At 42.8% G+C, this 18,346-nt stretch overlaps 1 protein-coding gene across 2 annotated transcripts; it reads right to left on the minus strand.

Annotated features, from left to right (window-relative positions):
- Positions 1 to 12,689: 12,689 nt before the first annotated feature.
- On the minus strand, positions 12,690 to 18,060 carry LOC148872977 (uncharacterized). Of its 2 annotated transcripts, none has more exons than XM_088968457.1 (2): positions 16,667 to 18,060; positions 12,690 to 13,138 (listed from the first exon to the last, which is right to left on the minus strand). In XM_088968457.1, the coding sequence occupies exons 1-2, from the start codon at positions 17,249 to 17,251 to the stop codon at positions 13,040 to 13,042; spliced, it is 684 nt and encodes a 227-aa protein (XP_088824583.1). In that variant the 5' UTR covers positions 17,252 to 18,060; the 3' UTR covers positions 12,690 to 13,039. The 2 variants fall into 2 exon arrangements, with proteins under 2 accessions (XP_088824583.1, XP_088824582.1); XM_088968456.1 differs by having other exon boundaries at positions 12,690 to 13,166; positions 16,667 to 18,020.
- Positions 18,061 to 18,346: the final 286 nt, after the last annotated feature.

Genomic DNA, 18,346 nt, shown 5'->3' on the forward strand with positions numbered 1-18,346 from the left:
GGTCTTTGAATCCCCTAACACAAGGTACGCGAGATTATTTGCTCACTAGCTCTCTCATACTCAACCTTTCAGCTCGTAACCAAGATTACAATACTAACTTAAGCATCGGAGCGACCTCATCGGGTTAGCCACCCCAGGTTCTCTGATATGACTTCTTGCAGTTCGAACCAGTTCGCTACACGACCAGCTTCCAAATAAGCCTGTAGCTAGGAGTTCTCAAATTGTGCACCATCAATTGGCGTCGTTTGTGGGAATTTCGTACGAAAAGCTAAAGTCCTTTACCGTACAGTTATTCCCTACTCAATGGCTTCTTCAAGCAATATTGGAAAGAGTTCCGAGGTGACCGATTTGGGGCATAAGATCAGAGCACAACCAACCAGGAGTTCCCTTTGGTCTGCATTGGCCAGTTCACCATCCCCCTCACGACTTCGGGGATTTCTCCTCAGTAGAATTATTGTAGTACACAACAGTTGAACGTCTTGCTACCTCAGATGAGCACCACTTTCTCCACATCGGAGCCTTTTGTGGTCCCCCCTGGAGTCGGGCATCAGTAGTTCGACGAGCTAGTCCAGAGCGTCCATACAACTGTAGATGAATCAAATGCACCAATTCCAATAACTTCAATAGTACTACTTCTACCAGTAGTACCAGTAGCAATTCCCACCTCTGTAGAACCAGCATCAGCCCCGGCATCAATCTTAGGACCTGAACCTGAACAGGAATCCAAACCAAAAGCAGAATAATGTACACCGGTCTCCTACCGGGGTGTAAGAAATCCCCAGGTTCTAGTTCCTCCTCGGAACCAGCTTCCACCTCGGGGCAGGACCGAGGGTCGACGAACACCTCCTTCACCTCAAGGGAGTAAGAATCAAAACAACCAGCCCGAGAGCAGCCATCGCACACGAATTGATCAACAACAGCATTCGCGCAGAGAGAACTGCGAACCCCAAGTAAGTAACCAACAACATTCGGGGCAGTGAAGAAGCAAGAACCCTTTTCCGCCTCGTGACAACCTCTGAGAACATGAGCGAACGAAGATTGAAGTGTAGGACAACACGGAGGTGAACAGTTACAACGTTGAAGCAACAAAGAAGCGACAACGCCGCAAGTCTCATCAACACTCCGCCAGAGATAGCCCGACATATCGGAACAGTCAACTATTGGAACAAAGCAGGATGCGGGAGGAAGTGAGCTCCATAGCTGCACAACCAGCTCCAGTTATGATGAGCCAGCCATCCCCCCTATCGTTGGAGATCCTTGCAGCCCCAAGACCAAAGGACTTCAAGGTCCCAACTCTGGAGACCTACGATGGGAAGTATGACCCAAATGATCATGTTGACGCATTCTAGTCTCAGATGCTCATTGCCGGGGCAGATGAGGAAAGCATGTGCATTGCCCTTTCTACTACTTTCAGGGGGGTAGCCAAAGCATGGTACAAGAGTTCAGCGTTGGGCTCAATTACTAGCTAGGCTTAGTTCGCCAATCGCTTCAATGCCCACTTCATCACTTGTAAGAAGTGCCCGAAGTCCCAAGCGAGCATTTTGAACATGGTGCAAAGGGAGAATGGGACCGTCCGAAGATTTATTGCGCGCTTCAATACCAAGTGCTTACAGATATTGGACCTTGAAGCAGCTGTCCAGCTCACTACGGCGATAAAGGAAGTCAAGCACAAAGAATTCGCATGGCACCTCGGTGTTTATCCACCGAAGACCATCGAGAAGTTTCTCTCTGATGCTAAAAACTTTATGAGAACCGAGGAGGCGCTTAACCCCAAGGTAGAAGCCCCGCGAGGAGAAAAAAGGAAAAGGGAAGATGAAGAAGCTAGCAGCAATAAGCATTGACGAAAGAAGAGTAAGTCACAGAGGAGAAGTAAGTCTGCAAGAAAGAAAAGTAAGTCTCCATCCAAGGGTTCTAGATTAGGTCGGCGATCCAGAATCCCACCAGTCGAAAGAACGTCCTACACCCCCCTCAATGCAAAGCGAGGATAAATCTTGATGGCAATCAAGGATTCCTCCTTTGTCAAGTGGCCGCCTAGATTATGAGGAGATTTAGCAACCAGGAACCCAGACTACTATTGCCATTTCCATCGTGACATCGGGCATAGCACTGAGAATTGCAGAAACCTCCACGACGAGATTGAAGAGGTTATTTTTTGCGGGTACCTGAAGAAGTATATCTTGTGCGAAGGCAGAGAATCATCAGACCACCAAGCTGAACAAAGAAGAGAAGCTTCGGGTCGAGTAGGCAGAATGACCAGCCACCCCGGTAGCAACAACAACCACCTGAGGATAGACCAATCCGTAGGGTGATCAACATGATCACTAGTGGGTCTATTGTTATGGGGTGTACCACTGCTGCAGAAAAGACCTCGGATCGGGAGCTCGAGCATGAAGTAGAAAATCCACCGATGATGCTCTCGTCGTCAAGCTAGTCATTAATGACTTTTAGGTAAAGCGGATATTAGTGGGCTCCAGTAGTTCAGTAGATATACTCTTTTTGGAAGTTCTCGAGAAACTATAACTACAGCAAAGTGATATGCAGCCAGTAAGCTCGCCTCTAGTAGGGTTTAGTGGTGAAGTAGTCAGGCCCCTTGGACACATCACAATGACAGTTGCAATAGGAACGTGGCCCAACTTAATGCGCTTCGAGCACACCTTCCTCGTGGTCGCAACTCTGTCCCCCTATAACACAATTTTAGGTTGACCCATTCTACATGCCCTTCGCACAATCGTGTCCACCTACTATCTGGCAATGAAATTCCCAGCAAACTATGGAGTAGGGGTTGTACGAGGTGACAGGCTGGAATCGCGTAAGTGCTACGTGGTCGCACTGAAGTGCAAGGCGAAGTTGGCTGACGACGTTGAACTAGAGCCACCACACGAGCATATAGAGGAGCGAGCTGCCCCGATGAAGGAAAGTGGTGCATGTGCGTCGACTACACCAACCTCAATAAAGCCTACCAAAAGACTACTTTCCACTCCCCAGTATTGACCACCTGGTAAACGCGACCTCAGGGCACGAACTGCTGAGTTTCATGGATGCCTACTCCAATTACAACTAGAATAGGATGGATGTAGCTAACCAAGCAAAAACTGCATTTGTAATTGAAATGAGGCTATATTGTTATAAAATGATGCCCTTTGGGTTAAAAAACACTGGAGCAACTTTCCAGTGACTTGTAAACAAGGTTTTCGGACCTCTTATTGGAAATAAAGTAGAATGTTATGTTGATGACATAGTCGTGAAGACCCAGTTTTCGAACTCCTTAATTGATGATTTAAATTGCGTTTTTTAAATTCTAAGAAAATATAACATGAAGCTCAATCCAAACAAGTGTGTCTTCAGGGTCACGTTGGGCAAGTTCCTCCGCTATATAGTGAACTGGCGTCGAGGCCAATCTAGACAAAATTAAGACCATTTTAGACATGAGACCACCCGAAAAGACAAAAGAAATTCAAAGGTTAACTAGCCGGGTGGCTGCCCTTAACCGGTTTATGTCTAAATTGGTGGGTCGGTGCCTACCCTTTTTAAGATGATTAAAAAGAACGAAGACTTTGTTTGGATCGAAGAATGTCAGATCACGTTTGACGAGCTACAAAAATACTTAAGTATCGCATCGGTTTTAACCCGACCTGAGGAAAGTGATGAGCTGAAGTTGTACCTCCTGGCAAGTGACAAGGTAGTCAACTCAGTACCAATCAGTGAAGTGGACTGGGTCCAATGACCTATCTACTACGTGAGCAAAGTTTTGCAAGCAGTGGAAACCAGGTACCCCGACATCGAAAAGTTAGCGTACGCACTAGTAGTGGCAACTCGAAAACTGCACCTGTATTCCAAGCCAACACTATCGTCATCCTTACCAACAAGCCTCTGAAGCATGTCTTGCTCAAGCCCAAGGTGTCCAGTAGGTTAACGAAGTGGGGCATTGAGTTAAGCAAGTATGACATCCGATTCAAGCCAAGGCCAGTGATCAAAGCTCAAGTCTTGGTGGACTTCGTAGTAGAATGTATGTTTAGTGCCCTGGCCCTGAATTGATTGAGTCCGCTAACACGCCAGAGGGGTCAACCAACGTGGCACCGGTCTTGATCAGGATGGGGCCAAACTGGGACGAGGAGGCCTGGATTCTCCACATCGATGGATCGTCAAACCAGCAAGGAAGTGGTGTTGGGCTAATACTATAGGGACCGAGTGAGGTGAAGCTGAAGTACGCTCTCTGGTTCGGATTCGAAGTGTCGAACAATGAGGTGGAGTATGAGGCACTAATATCCCGACTGAGTTTAGTGTGGGAGGTTGGCGTGAAGCACCTCATGGTGTGCAACGACTCTTAACTGGTGGTAAACCAGGTCAACGGTGCCTACGAGGCTCGAGACCCGACCATGGCAGCCTATCTAGCTAAAGTAAGGGAGCTGTTGCCGAATTTCTTCTCTTGGTTCATCCATGTACCAAGACCCGAGAATGCTGAGGCTGACACCCTATCATGGTTGGAAAGAACTAGTGACAATACGATGTGGATGGTTCACATAGAGGACTTGCCTCGGCCTAGCATTCTCGGGGGGACAGAAGAGGTTGCTCCCGTGTTGCCAGTAGAGCAGAGTTGGATCAACCCTCATGTTGATTACCTGCTCCATGGGACCCTACCATCTGAATGCAATGCAGCTTGGAGGGTAGAGCGTCAATCAGACTGGTATGTTCTTATAGATGGACAGCTGTACAGGAGGTCTTTCATGCTCCCCTACCTACGTTGGTTGCAGCCTTCAGAAGAAAATCAGTTACTCCACAATATCCATGAAGGACTTTGTGGAGGACACCTGGGGTCAAGGCACTAGTCCAAAAGGCGTTGAGACAAGGATATTACTGGCCTAGTATGAAGGCAGACGCAGTCGAGCTCATAAAAAAGTGTGACAACTGTTAGAGACACACCAACATCCTCCATCAACTTGTTGTCAATCTAAAGTACTTGACCAGCCTGTTGCCCTTTGCGCATTGTAGAATAGATGTCCTCATACCATTCCCGCCTGCAACCGAGCAGAGAAGAATCGTAGTGGTGGCAATGGACTACATCACGGAGTGGGTGGAGGCTAAGCCCCTAGTAACAATTACAACCCAGAATGTGCAAAACTTCTTTTGGAAGAATATAGTATACTGTTTTGGACTACCTAAAGTATTGATATCGGATAATGGAAAACAGTTTGAAGATAATAAGTTATAGAACTAGTGTGCCGAATTGGGGATCCAACAAAACTTCACTTCGGTGGTACACCCCTAGGTGAACGGACAAGTTGAAGTGACAAACAAGGCCATTCTCCACAGACTGAAGCCTCCTTTTTCGCGAGCTAAGGGTTTATGGGTGGATGAGCAGCCCAGTGTCCTTTGAGCCTATTGGACAATTGTCAAGACCGCGACAGATGAAACACCCTTCAACCTGACATATGGAACAAAGGTCGTGATCCCTATTGAGATCGAGGTACCGACCTTGCGGCTTGATGTGTACGATAGGACGCCAAGGACAACGAGCACCAAACTAACTTAGATCTGATCAAAGGGGTACGTGACCTAGCCTACATCTGGATTGTGGCCTACCAATAGCAGGTAGCTCGGTACTACAATGCTCGGGTCAAGAGATGCTAGTTAATTCCCTCATTTTCTTTCCCCTTTTCATGCTCCCAAAGAGCTCGCCAGCAGGAATTTCCTCCATAGTACCTACGGAAAATAACAAGTAGAGTTGGCCAAAAACATTAAAGACAAGTCCAGGTGAAAAGTGTGTGCACCGAGGTGGCAACCTACCAGGAGGACTTTGCCCGGCTTGTATGAGCTTTGCTTCAGACATGAAGTCTTCAAGCTTCAACTCGAGCTTGCCCAAGAACGGACTTCCTCCTAAGTTGCCTTGTCCAACTTGATGCCGAGGTCCTAAATGGTGGGCCTCTAGTTAGTTGGAAATGGCCACTACGCATTGTTATGAACTACGCAGTAGCGCTTCTTCCAGGCTGGGACTTTGTTGGGAAAGTTGTGCAGGATTTTGTAACTAGGTTGGGGAGACATAGTAACTTCGCCTATGCTCCGGGAGGACACAGGCGGAGCTCTTTTTAATATAACAGATCGAAGAAAAAATGTCAAGGGTCAAGGGACAGTTATAGTCATGAAAAAGGGAGATGGTACCTACAATGTTGTGGATTGAGTTGGGGTGGAACGGATCTATGGTGATGTCAAAGAACTTGACGACCTCAATGATAAAGGAATGAAGTGGATAACGCAGACCAGCCGCAAGCTGCTCCTCGAACACCACGATCTCATCATGGCCATGGTTCCCGGGAAACCTTCCCAAGGGAATGCTATAGACAAGGTCGTTGGGGAGCTTGTAGTGAGCTACTAAGGACAAAAGTTTATTGGTCGTCATCATGGAAGGACCGAAGCTGTCCGGACCCCAAGTCTGATGCGAAGTGGAGACCCCCTTACCGGAAACCTCACGTTCTTGCTAGAGTGTGTCCACCTCGGATGGGTTGGAGTCCGAACCTCGCACTGAGGCTTCACCTGGGTTGGTTGAGACTCTTAAGCCTATGCCGAAGTCCCCACCTCGGCTCCGGTAGACTCTTCACTAAAGTCAAAAAGGCTACCCATGCTAATACTAGACATACCGAGCTACTTAAAGGCAGACAGGAAATGGAGAACGAGAACAAGACGAACTCACCTAAGAACCAAAGTGGAGACTGGAAGCGACCTCGATAGTACAGGAGTAGGAGACACCGACCATGAGATAGATGCACAACCTCAAAATTTGGATATGCGATGTGTGGTGAAGAAATGGGCCCCTCTAGGCTTCTATTTAGAGTCATTGTACCCGGGTTCAATGTTTGAGATCTTGGGCAATCCGATGGCTCTCGTGGAAATCGGCTACACACCTATCGAGATCAAAACCGTTTGAGTGCGTGCTCTACTGTCCACGGAGTTCATAAACCATGTGACGTCCACGCGTCCTCGATACGCGATCTAGTTAGCCCAGTTGAGCCAAGCGATTCAATCCAGTCCGACCAAGAACCACTCTTCCAACCGATAAAATTTGGGCCAATTCCACCTAGCCTTGGCACGAACTCCCCGCACCGGGTCAAGACCACTGGCACAGGGAGTGGGGGGCAATTGATAAGGGGTGATTTGGCCCGACCTAATGAATAAAAGACACGTGGATGCGACCTTCCAACCAGGCTATGACTTGACACCTCTCACCACCTCGGTAGACCGGGCCACTTCGGGCACCTTAGTCACCTCAAGCAGAACTAGAGTCACGGGACCTCAGTAACTGCATATGCCTAAGTGGGACATGGTTGATTCTAGAAGCTCTCCTACAGTCCTCGAGCCTTTTGGGATTATACTGTGTAATTGTAGGACTTATCCTCATCCCGCCTGAATCGGATGGAAGCGATAAGCCTTATCAGTTAGCACGATGGCCACCATCTAAAACGGAATGGACTCCTACCTCTCGCTTCGAAAATCCAAGAGAGACCCCTTTAGACTCACGACAGCTCAACTATATAAGGTCTTTTAATCCCTTAACACAAAGTACGTGCGATTATTTGCTCACTAGCTCTTTCATACTTAAGCTTTCAGCTCGTAACCAAGATTACAATACTAACTTAAGCATCAGAGCGACCTCGTCGAATTAGCCACCTCGGGTTCTTTGATATTTTTTCTTGCAGTTCGAACCAACTCACTACGCGACTAGCTTCCAGATAACCCTCCAGCTAGGAGCTCTCAGATCGTGCACCATCAACATTTATTTTGAAACTATTGTTTTGGTTTCAACATTTATCAATAAATAATAAAAAAAGAAACACTTTGATTTATGTGCATGAGGGATTGCATGAAAATTTTCAATCATTATTGAAATGAAATGCTTACTTGGAGCATTCTAAGTTGAGGTGAAAGATAGCTTTATGGGGTGTTACTTGAAAAACCCATGAAATGCCCAACCAACCAACAGAAGATAGTGAAATATGTGTTTGGTTCCATTTAAGTTTTTACATTCAACGTTTATACTTTATTTGTTTGCAAACCAAAGAAAGGTAATAATTACAACCGTTTGTAACAACTAGGCACCAATAGACACCACATCAATATAACAGTGGAAAAATGCCTAACCGTTGAGGGAAGTTTTAAAAAATAACTTCCCGAAATAGTAGGTGTGCATACCGAATTCGCCTTTCGCTATTCTTGATGCATACGAAAGAGTATAAGAGGAGAACTACTGAAGTGGCGCCTATGTGGCAGCATTTATTAACACCTAGTCGCCTACGGTTCCAAACACCCTCTAAATTAATGTTTATATGAAAAACGTCCATGAATCAAACACATATTGACATATAGGTTCCACTTACGTTTATTGATGTTGCCACATAGGCACCCCATCAGCAAATACCTCATTAATTGCATTTATGTGTATTGAAGTTTGCACCTCTCTCGTTTCAAGAAGCTTCGTTTTGGAGCTTACTAAAACGGGTAGGCATTTTTTGGCATTTTGCTAATATGGTGCCTAATGGCACCTATGTGTCATAAACGCTCCCATTAAATGTATTTATCGGTTTTGCAGTCACACAAGTACAAAATGTAAATGGAACCAAATGCTCACAATGATTAATGAGGTGACATGATTTGACCTGTTCATGGGCCAGGTAGCCCAACGGTAAGCCTGTTCACGGGCCGGGCCGGGTCGGGTTTAGGCTGGGCTTTGTCTCCCCATTAATAGAAAATGTTCAGGCCCGAGCCCAAGCTCGGCCTGACCATCGGGCCTAGGTCTTGAGCCCAAACCCAGCCCAACTATAAATCTCGAAGCCCAAGCCCGAGCCCTAGCCCAACTAGAAATTTAGAAAAAAAAAGATTTTTCATTTTGAATTCAATTAAAAGTTATTTTATTTATACTAAAAGACCTCAAAACCTAAAAAAAATAATGAAATTTCTTATTATTACTTGAAAAAAGAGAGGAAAATATATTATAGATATGCTTTTTTATTATATAAAATATATTTTTATTAATATAATACATTATCAAGTCGGGCTCGGGCTCGGGCCGAGTTTTTTTGAGAAAGCTTGAGCCCGACCCAGAAAATGTTAGGCCCGAGCCCGAGCCTACGGGCTTGAAATCTTGTCCAAGCCTGACTTAGATCGAGCCGGGCCCGTTGGGCTACTCGGCCCATGAATAGGTCTATTCGACAAGCCGACCCGACCCTCAGACGGGCTTGAGCATGAATTTAAGCCCGCAGGCTTGACCTCGGACCTAAAAGCCCGAGCCCGACTATTTTGTAGGCCAAGCTCGGGATTTGTTAAAAAAGCCCGGCCCAATCCTGGCTCGGCCCGACCTTTGTATATGTTAACCTAAATTCCCAAAGCACCTAACCCTAACCCTAAATTCTTAAAACTTTTCATTATCATTTCTCATTAGGGGTGACCACGAGCCGAGCTTTTCACGAGCTACTCAAGCTCAACTCGTGAAAAGCTTGGCTCGGCTCGTGAGGCTCGCGAATCGGCTCGAATATATATAATATAATATAATAAAAATATTATAATTCTTATTTTTTTAATATCAAACAAAAAATATTTTTAGAGGCCAGGAACTCTTCGGGAGGGCTGATTTCCCCAAAAAAGCAAAGCTAGCTCTTTGCAAGTGTAGCAGGTCCACCACCCAACCTCTCTCTCTCTCTGCTCAATGAAAAGATGATAGCCACCTCGAAATGATTTGGGTTTGAAATTCTTTTCTTGAGGCGCACCCACTTCCATATGGTCAAAGCCCATCTTCTCTCAAGTCAAGGAGAGCTTTTCCCTCTTCCTTATTAAAGAAAACTTCATTGAATCTTGCCCTAGTTTACGTGAACACAACTTGTAAGCATCCCCCATTTCGAGCAGACTTCATCTAACTTTTACTCACAAAGGGAACTGATCTTTGCTGGGTTTTGTTGTTATGAATCTTAATTTATTGTTCCAACAACTTTTATTGAGGAGAGCAATCCTTAGACGGTGGGAGATGAACTTTGAGAGGCCAAATGGGTGGATAGGGGCCAATGGGCTACATTGCTTGGACTTGGTGGAATGATAATAGAGTCTCCGGCTAATTAGAGTGAAAACGTGGGTGGGTTTGAATCTGAGGGTGACTCTAATTGGTTCCAAAATTAGGTCATTGTCGGCTTGTTCAGTCCATCCAGCCCAGGAGACGGGACCAGCTTTGGGTAATGGGCCTTTGTTAGGCCAGACGGGTGGGCCTTGCAGTACGGGTGGACAAAGGCGAATATGGGTCATTGGTTGGTGGAATGATGAAATCTCGGGGTGATTAGCGTTAAATCGTTGGGGTTAAATAATTAGGTCATTGTCTGCTTGTCCAGTCCATCCAGCCCAAGAGACGGGACCAGCCTTGTGTGATGGGCCTTTATTAGGCCAAATGGGTGGGCCTGGAAATTTTAGTGGCTCATTGATATGGTCTGTACGAGTGAAGACCAAAGACTGAAAAAGGGTAAAAGATGTGGATGACGTTTCTCAATTTCTCATTTCTCAAACCGTGAGAACAAAATAAATTTACCAAAAATAATAGTGAAGCGTGGGAATAAGAAAGTGAGATTCGACATAATTTCAACTTTTTGGCAACGAAACCGCCCCAAGTAAGGGTTGAACCTACGAATTTCTGCTTAGAAACAGACACTCTATCCACTGACCTACAAGCGCCATTAACATTAAATTTCATTATAATATTATATATAGATATGATATATGAAAAATGTCTGATAAATCAACCAGAATAATAAGAGTGATAGCTGATCAGGTGTTATTTATCAGAATTCATGGATGGGAGATCGGCTTCAGTCAGTGCAAGGCCCGTTCGATCACTGTTCGAATAGCTTTTACAGCCTTGCATCGGAAACATCTCTATACTTCTATGTTTTATTTCATGAGGAGATATTTTCAATGTAAGGCTATGATGGTTATTTGAACGGGCTTTGCACTGACTGAATCCCCTTTTCATGGATGGGTTTTGATTGGTCAAAACTCTTTCAATACCATATCTTTCCCGCATCATAAATTTTCCCCTATTTATTATGTTGCCGGTTGATTGGTTGTAAGTTTTTCAGTTATCATGTCTTTCTGGCATCAAAATCGAACCCTATTATCTCACTCTGAATCTTTTACTTTTGATTCCTATGTAAATAGTGTTTTTGATTCTTGGAACCATTTTGAAGCTACTACCCCTATAACCCTTGAGGGCTTCTATAAATTAAAACGGCTCTCTTTTCAGTTATACAAGGGAATAAAGTTATTGGGTCAAGAAGCTCTGTATGTGCTATCTTACTGCAATATTATCTCTAGAGTGAACCCATAAAAAAAAAAGTTATCTTTATGTACTTTTTATTATTCAATTCTGTTTTTTTCTATTCACCAAACATATGGTGCTAAGTGTTAGATCTGGATCCAGTCTACCCCTCCTAGTGGGGACCGTTATTGGGTAAGTAATGGCCTTTTTTAAGCATTCAACATGATTCTAATTTACAGTCATGCGTCCTTAAGGCTGTTTTTAATTTGTTTCTTCCTACAATGGATGTAAGATTTTCAACAATAAAATATTTCAGATATTATTATCTGTGTTTTGAATGTGGAAGGGACATCAAACCAAAAGAGCCATGGTTTGACCAGTTTGATCATGCTTCAACCAGTTTGACTGTTAATAACATAAATAAGTCATTTAAATCTTAGAAGTTGAAAATAAAAATGTGAGAGGTTTCTGATTCAACTGAAAAGTTCACACACCTTCCAATTGGTTTGGACGCAAATGGCAAAGAAAACAAAGTTCTCACCATAAAATTGAATGGGAATAAATATAACTCAATAATTGTAGATAATGGTGGAATAAATCCCATCCAATGGTTAGAAGTACTTTGATCATCTGGTGTTTGGCTTGATTCTATGAACTTATTTACAATGGGCACAACCCCATAAGAGATGTGGAGAAGTTCTTATTCCCATAAAGCTTTTAGTCTCATATTGGTAGGTTTAAGAAGACAAATTTAATTTATAATGTATTTTCTCCTCTTTTACCCAAACCTACTTTTCAATAATGGCTTCCCATTGTTTGGAGGTACAATAATAGAGAAAAAAGTCCAAGAATTTGCAAAAGGTAAATATGAAAAAGCAAAGTTCATTTTCCATGCATTTACTGATTTTTCATTCATATTCCCTTTGAATATTCATCCATTCAAGTTTTTTCTTGGAAAATTTACAAGGCAGTACCCTATAAATTGGGGGTAGCACACTTAAAGGCCTCAGTTTTCACTTTTCACTTGCCACAGCTAGGTATCTTCTACTTTCTTCAGAAATCAGCACTCAACTCCAACAGTTAGCATTTCATCAGTCATCTTGTGCATGTGATGTCATGTGCACCATGAAAATTTTTAAAATCTCAAAACTATCCTGTACATATTTTATGAAATTGTTTTGCCCTCTCCTTTATTAAGTCTCCAAAACCCTACTTCTTAACCCTTTCTTTCCCATTTTCTTCTTCAAAGCTAAACAATCAGGGCGTTGAAGCAACACAACGATTATGCAATAACCATCTCCATTTCTGTCATTTTATAATTTTATTATCTCAGCTGCTCAAACTGTGAATGGGTATTTCAGTAAATTTGTCACTCACTGTGACGTCGGTTAGTGGACTAGGACCTGTGTTTCTTTTTGTCAAAAAAAGGGGAAGCAGCTTCATATATATTACTTCATAGGTAATACCTAAACAGTATCAATCTGGCTAGGATTGTAGTTTATGATCGCTCGACCTTTACAGGCAGAATAAGCAAGTGTGTGAGCAGTTCTGTTAAAATTTCTATTTACATGAATAAAAAATATATTTGCAAAAAAAGAGGTAAGCTTTTTGAGCTTTGGCCAGTGCAGCTGCTCGATCCATTCTGTTGGTGATCCTTTGCTACCCAGAAAATGTACTAACTTCTCAGAGTCGCTATATATATGTAGATTTCTTTGTCAGTTAAGGTAGAAGCTGCTTCGAGACCTGCTATCAAAGCTTTTATCTCTGAATCATAGCTTGAGACTGTCCAGCATGGTCTCCCTTCAGAAATGGTTTCACCTGAAGCTCGCTTGAAGATGAAACTTCTTCCTGCAGTTCCTGTGAGAGGGTCAAAAGAGCCATCAACCTGCAGTACGTTTTGCATGAGGTTCAAGCAGCAATACAGATATTGTTGATATGAGGGAAGATGTCCTGCTGGTAGCTTTGTAAGCGATTTAGCAGGTCGAGAGGGCTCATCAAAGTGTTTTTAAACACTAGATTGTTGCGAGCCTTCCATATCAGGTATAGAGTTGTGTTGACTGTGCAGAAAAGGGAGGATGTCATAGAGAGATGTTGCAGTGTTTCTGTAGCTTGTTTACAGAAGGAACAGATTTGTTCTTTTGGTTGCAGCCACTCGGTGCACTTGTCTTTTGTTAACATCCCTTCCCATACGAATTTCCACATGAAAATTTTTATTCTTGGAAGGATGTTTTGCTTCCAAAGGAATTTCCAGTCAAAGAAAGGTGATGATCATCCTGCTGCCAAGAAATCTGTCAGAAATCTGTACATTGAGCTCACAGTGAAATTCCCTTTTGGCGTCTTTAACCATATCGGGACATCAGTATCCAAGGAGAGGTTTGGATTTAAGTCCTTAACATGTGAGATATGGTTAGCATCTAGCCTGTCGTCTAGAATTTGTAGGTTCCATGTGCCATCAATGTTTAGCAGATCTGTGACTTTGAGCTCCATATACTGTGAAGATCCATTTCTGTTTGTCATTGGAGTTCTTATCAAAGTTGAATCCATGGATCGTTGAAGACCTCTATATTCGTGCCATCCTTGATTAGCCAGAGCATGTTTTTCTTCAGTCACGGTATAATTTTCTGAACTTGTTTCCACCAAAAAGAGCTGTTTTGCTTTATCCCAGCTCTGAGCAGGCTTGTGTTTTGGAAATATTTGCCCTTATGGCCTGACTCCAAAGGTTGTTAGGATTTTGTAACAGCCTCCATACTTGTTTACTGAAAAGTGCTTTATTCATCTGGCATCTCTGCCTAAAACCTAGACCTCCTTGGGCTTTTGGTGAGCATAACTTTGACCAGGCTATCGAATGTTTACTCTTTTTATTGGAATTACTCCACCAGTAGTCCCGAATATGTTTTTCTAGGGTGTTATGGATTGTCTTTGGCAAAATGGTGGTCTGCATGGGGTAGATTGATACTGATTGCGCCACTTCTTTTATTAGGGTGGTCTTCCCTGATTGTGAGAGAAGTTTTGAGCTCCACGTGTTTACTTTTGATTTGAATTTTTCTACCCGTTATTGATGTGCGGAGACTTTTCATTCCTTTGTGCCAATCCTAATGCCCAAGTATTTTGAGCCTGTCATGGGTTTCCTAGCTCGTAGGATTGTTGAGATGAATTTCTGATGATGCCTTGCCACATTACTGCTAAACATGATGGATGACTTTCCATGATTTATGCTCTGGCCAGATAGTGACTCGAAAGTTTTGAGAATTTTTAGTAGTGTTTGGACTTGTGGTAAATCTGCTTGAAAAAAGAGAACAACAACATCTGCAAATAGCAGATGTGTGATTTCGGGCCCATTCCTACTCAGTTTTATGACTTTGGCTCCCCCATTCATGTTTGCTTGATCAAGAAGTTGATTGAGGACTTCCATGCCAGTTATGAAGAGGTAGAGTGACAAGGAATCTCCCTGCCTTAGCCCTCTACTCAGAGAGAAATGTTCAAAAGCTTCTCTTCCTATTTTAATGGAGTAGGTGGGGGTAGAAATGCATTGGTATATGAGGTTAAACCATTTTGATGGAAAGTTCATTTTTTCCAAGACAGTTTTCAAAAACTGCCACCCCATTCTATCAAAAGCCTTGGACATGATGAGCTTGACAGCCGCATAGCCTTTCCCTTTTTTTTTGTGACCTTAGGAGATGAATGATTTCTCTCATTAAGAGTATATTGTCTATTATCTACCTATTTTTTGAGAAAACCCGCTTGTGTTGGTGAAATGAGATCTTGTAGTAGAGGTTGCATCCGATTTACCATCCACTTGGAAATGATTTTGTAGATGACATTACACAAGCTGATTGGCCTATAATGAGCCGCATTTGATGGAGCATTGTTTTTTGGGATGAAAACTAGGTTTGTATTGTTTATTTCTTTGGGTAAGCGCTTTGATAGGAAAAATTCCTTTACTTTTGGTAGAAGTAAGCTGTGAAACCATCAGGACCTGTTACTTTGTGAGGCTTTATTTGTCGCACTGTGTTGAGGATTTCTTCCTCTATTGGCTTTAGTAGGAGAGATTCTATCTGATTTGGTTTCAGGCACGGGAAGGTTAGATGATCAATAGAGCTGGGGTCAAAATCTTCTGGTATGTCCCCTGTTTGTAGTATGGATTATAGAAGAAGCTTTGAGATACTCCTTTTTTTCATGCACCCATGCTTCATCTGATTTTTGTAGCCATAGATTTGTATTTTTCGAGTTTTTTCTTTTTGTTGCTTGATGGAAATATTTTGTATTTTTATCTTCCTCTTTGAGCCAAAGCTCTCTGAATTTCAATCTCCACAGTTATTCTTCTTTTGAAGCTAGTAGTGATATTGGCTCTATAAAGAATTTAACTCTTCCACTTGTCCAGTAGAGTTGTAAGTCATTTGAACACAGGATATTTTGTGGGTTAGCCTTTGTGGATGGTCTTTGATATTTCCAAAATTCTCTTTGTTCCATATTTTCAAGGTTTATTTGCATTCCTTGAGCTTTTGTCACCCTGAAGCCCTAGCTTCCTTGAATAGGTTTAGACCAAGTTTCTTCAATGACAAAAGAGCAATCTGGGTGTTCAGACCAGAATGGAAGAAAATGAAATTTTGATAAAAAGGATGATTGGGCATGGGAAGTGTTTAGCTTGATTGGAGCATGATCTAAAGAAATGATTGGGAGGTGGGAGAGAATTGCATTTGGGAACAATCTTACCTAGTCTATAGAGACTAAGGCTCTATCCAATCTTTCCAGAACCTTCTTATGTCCCGTTTGTCCATTTGTCCTTGTGAAAGGAGGTCCAGAGAAGTCCAAGTCCACTAATTGGTGTATTGAGATCAGCTCATGCAAGGATTTGGACAGCTTTGGTGATGCATTTCTGAAGTTTTTTTGGTCATGTAATTGGTAGATGTCATTCAGGTCTCCTAAAAGAAGTCAGGGATGCTGCATTTGAGACATCAACGTCTATATTTGTTTCTAAAGGAGATTCCTATGGCTTTTCCGTGGGTGTCCATAGAAGAGTAAGAGACTGGTGGAGCATTCTCTACTGTGATGGATTAAATGTCTACTAATTGAGATAACACTGATTTGAAAACTGTTTGACCAGCCACACAAGAGGCCTCCTGATTGTCCTTGAGCTTCAAAGAACACTGAGTTTTGTAAGTGCATGTTGTTAATTAGGTCCTCACTTTTTTGTTTTGTCAGTCTAGTTTCACTTAGGAAGATTAGGTTGGGTCTTTCAGTGGCGTACAAGCTTTGAAGATGTCTAACTTTTTTGGAGCCATTTGCTCCTCTTACGTTCCATTCTAGAATAATCATTGTAAAAAGTAGTGCATAGAGAAAATAACTTATCTTGAACTAAGAACTGAAAAGAAATAAAGAAAGTACCTGTTGATAATGTGGCACGGTGTTGTGAGCGAGTAAGAGAGTGTCGTAGTGAGAATTTAAGGCTATCAGATCAGTCATGTATTGGTCTATTGCAAGGTTCTCCATGGTTGTGGATTGATACTGTAACGAAGCTACTACTGGAAACCGTGTGTCCACCGTAAGGTTGAGGAATTGATCCATTGTGAAATTGTCAAGCTCTTTCAAATGATCCTTTCTTATTTCCGCATTAGTATTGTCGAAACCCACTTTGTCATCTGTCAAGAATCCTGGGTGGAGTTGTGAGATTTGGCCTTTGTCGATTATCATTAGCTGTTTTGTATTCGAATCTGTGAAGTACTTAAATGGAGGCCCACGCTTCCTCTTGCCCACTGCCATATTGTAAACCCCGAGGCGGCCAGATTTCATTAGATAATAAGTAACTTGGCAACCTCCCGAAACTTGCCGAAAAGAAACCTTGCTAGATGGCTCTGTTAGAGTCCCTTCGGCTGGCTTGTGGCGGGGTTCCGCATGAAACGTACGTGGCTTGGATGAACTTGCATGACCAACACCTGTCAAGACAGACTTCCCATTGGCTTTTGCATGCATCGAGTTATTTTGACTCGGGGTGCTTGAACCGAGTTGAGTGTGAGACTCGGAGTGAGTGTACAACTCGGCATTGTTGTTTTGTTGGTGTCCTTCGCCGGAGATGTTGAGGCATCTGCGCTTGTGAGGACATCGGTCTTCATCTTTAGTGTCTTCATCTGAGCCATGGTCACCATGCCTAGTTTTACCTGATTCTGGAGCATGCAGTTGAGTAGAAAAAGTTGGTATTTTAAGCGGCACACCTTGCCTGTGTTCCACTCTTAACCAGTCTCCCAGGTAGTTGACTGTGCGATTCTCCAGTAAAGCCTTGTAATTGTTGATTGTTTGGTCCCTTCGTTTGTAGTTGTACCAGACGTGCCCCACTAATTCACAGTTTGCACAAACCCGTGGTAGCTGCTCATAGCAGTAGCGAAGCCAGATAGGTTTCCTTGAGAAAATGATGAAGCAACTGTATAGAGAGGTTCATAGATTGATGATGATCTTCTTTCGGACATAGAGTCCATGGATGAGATGACCGGAGCAGATTTTTTCTTGATCTGGTATAACTTTTTCCTGCAAATTTTGCCAAAAAAACAGATCCTTGTATCCTCTACCATGCTTCGCGGGATCATGTGAATCTGCAACCAGACTCGCTGAGACCAAACTTTCTTGACTGCTCTAGTAGTAGAGTCTGACCATTCTTCGAGCAATATCCAACTAGACTTATAGAACCACGGTTCCTCCTTCCAAACGGTCCTCCTTCCAATGCAGTTATTTTGTCTGCAAGTTGCTCGAAGATGAATTCAATGTTGCCGTTATCAATAAATTTGATTGAAACTGAAGTGTGAATATTCCATAGTTCTTTAATATTCCATAGTTAATAGAGTTACGATAAATACCATCTGATAAATTTTGATAAATACCATCTGATTAGTTAATAGAGTTACGATATCAGTTGATTGGTTACAAGTGTTTCAGATTGAGGGGAGAGATTTTTTCTAAATGAAATGTTTTCGAGAACTATGAGTTGATTGATACAAACTGTTATTTTTTACTTAAAATATCAAATTTGATGATTCAATCATAAATAACATGATGAAGTAAAACACCTGAGTCAAT

The sequence above is a fragment of the Nelumbo lutea genome, chromosome 2, assembly GCF_056320005.1.
Source record: "Nelumbo lutea isolate HS-2025 chromosome 2, American lotus-T2T, whole genome shotgun sequence".
Lineage (NCBI taxonomy): Eukaryota > Viridiplantae > Streptophyta > Magnoliopsida > Proteales > Nelumbonaceae > Nelumbo > Nelumbo lutea.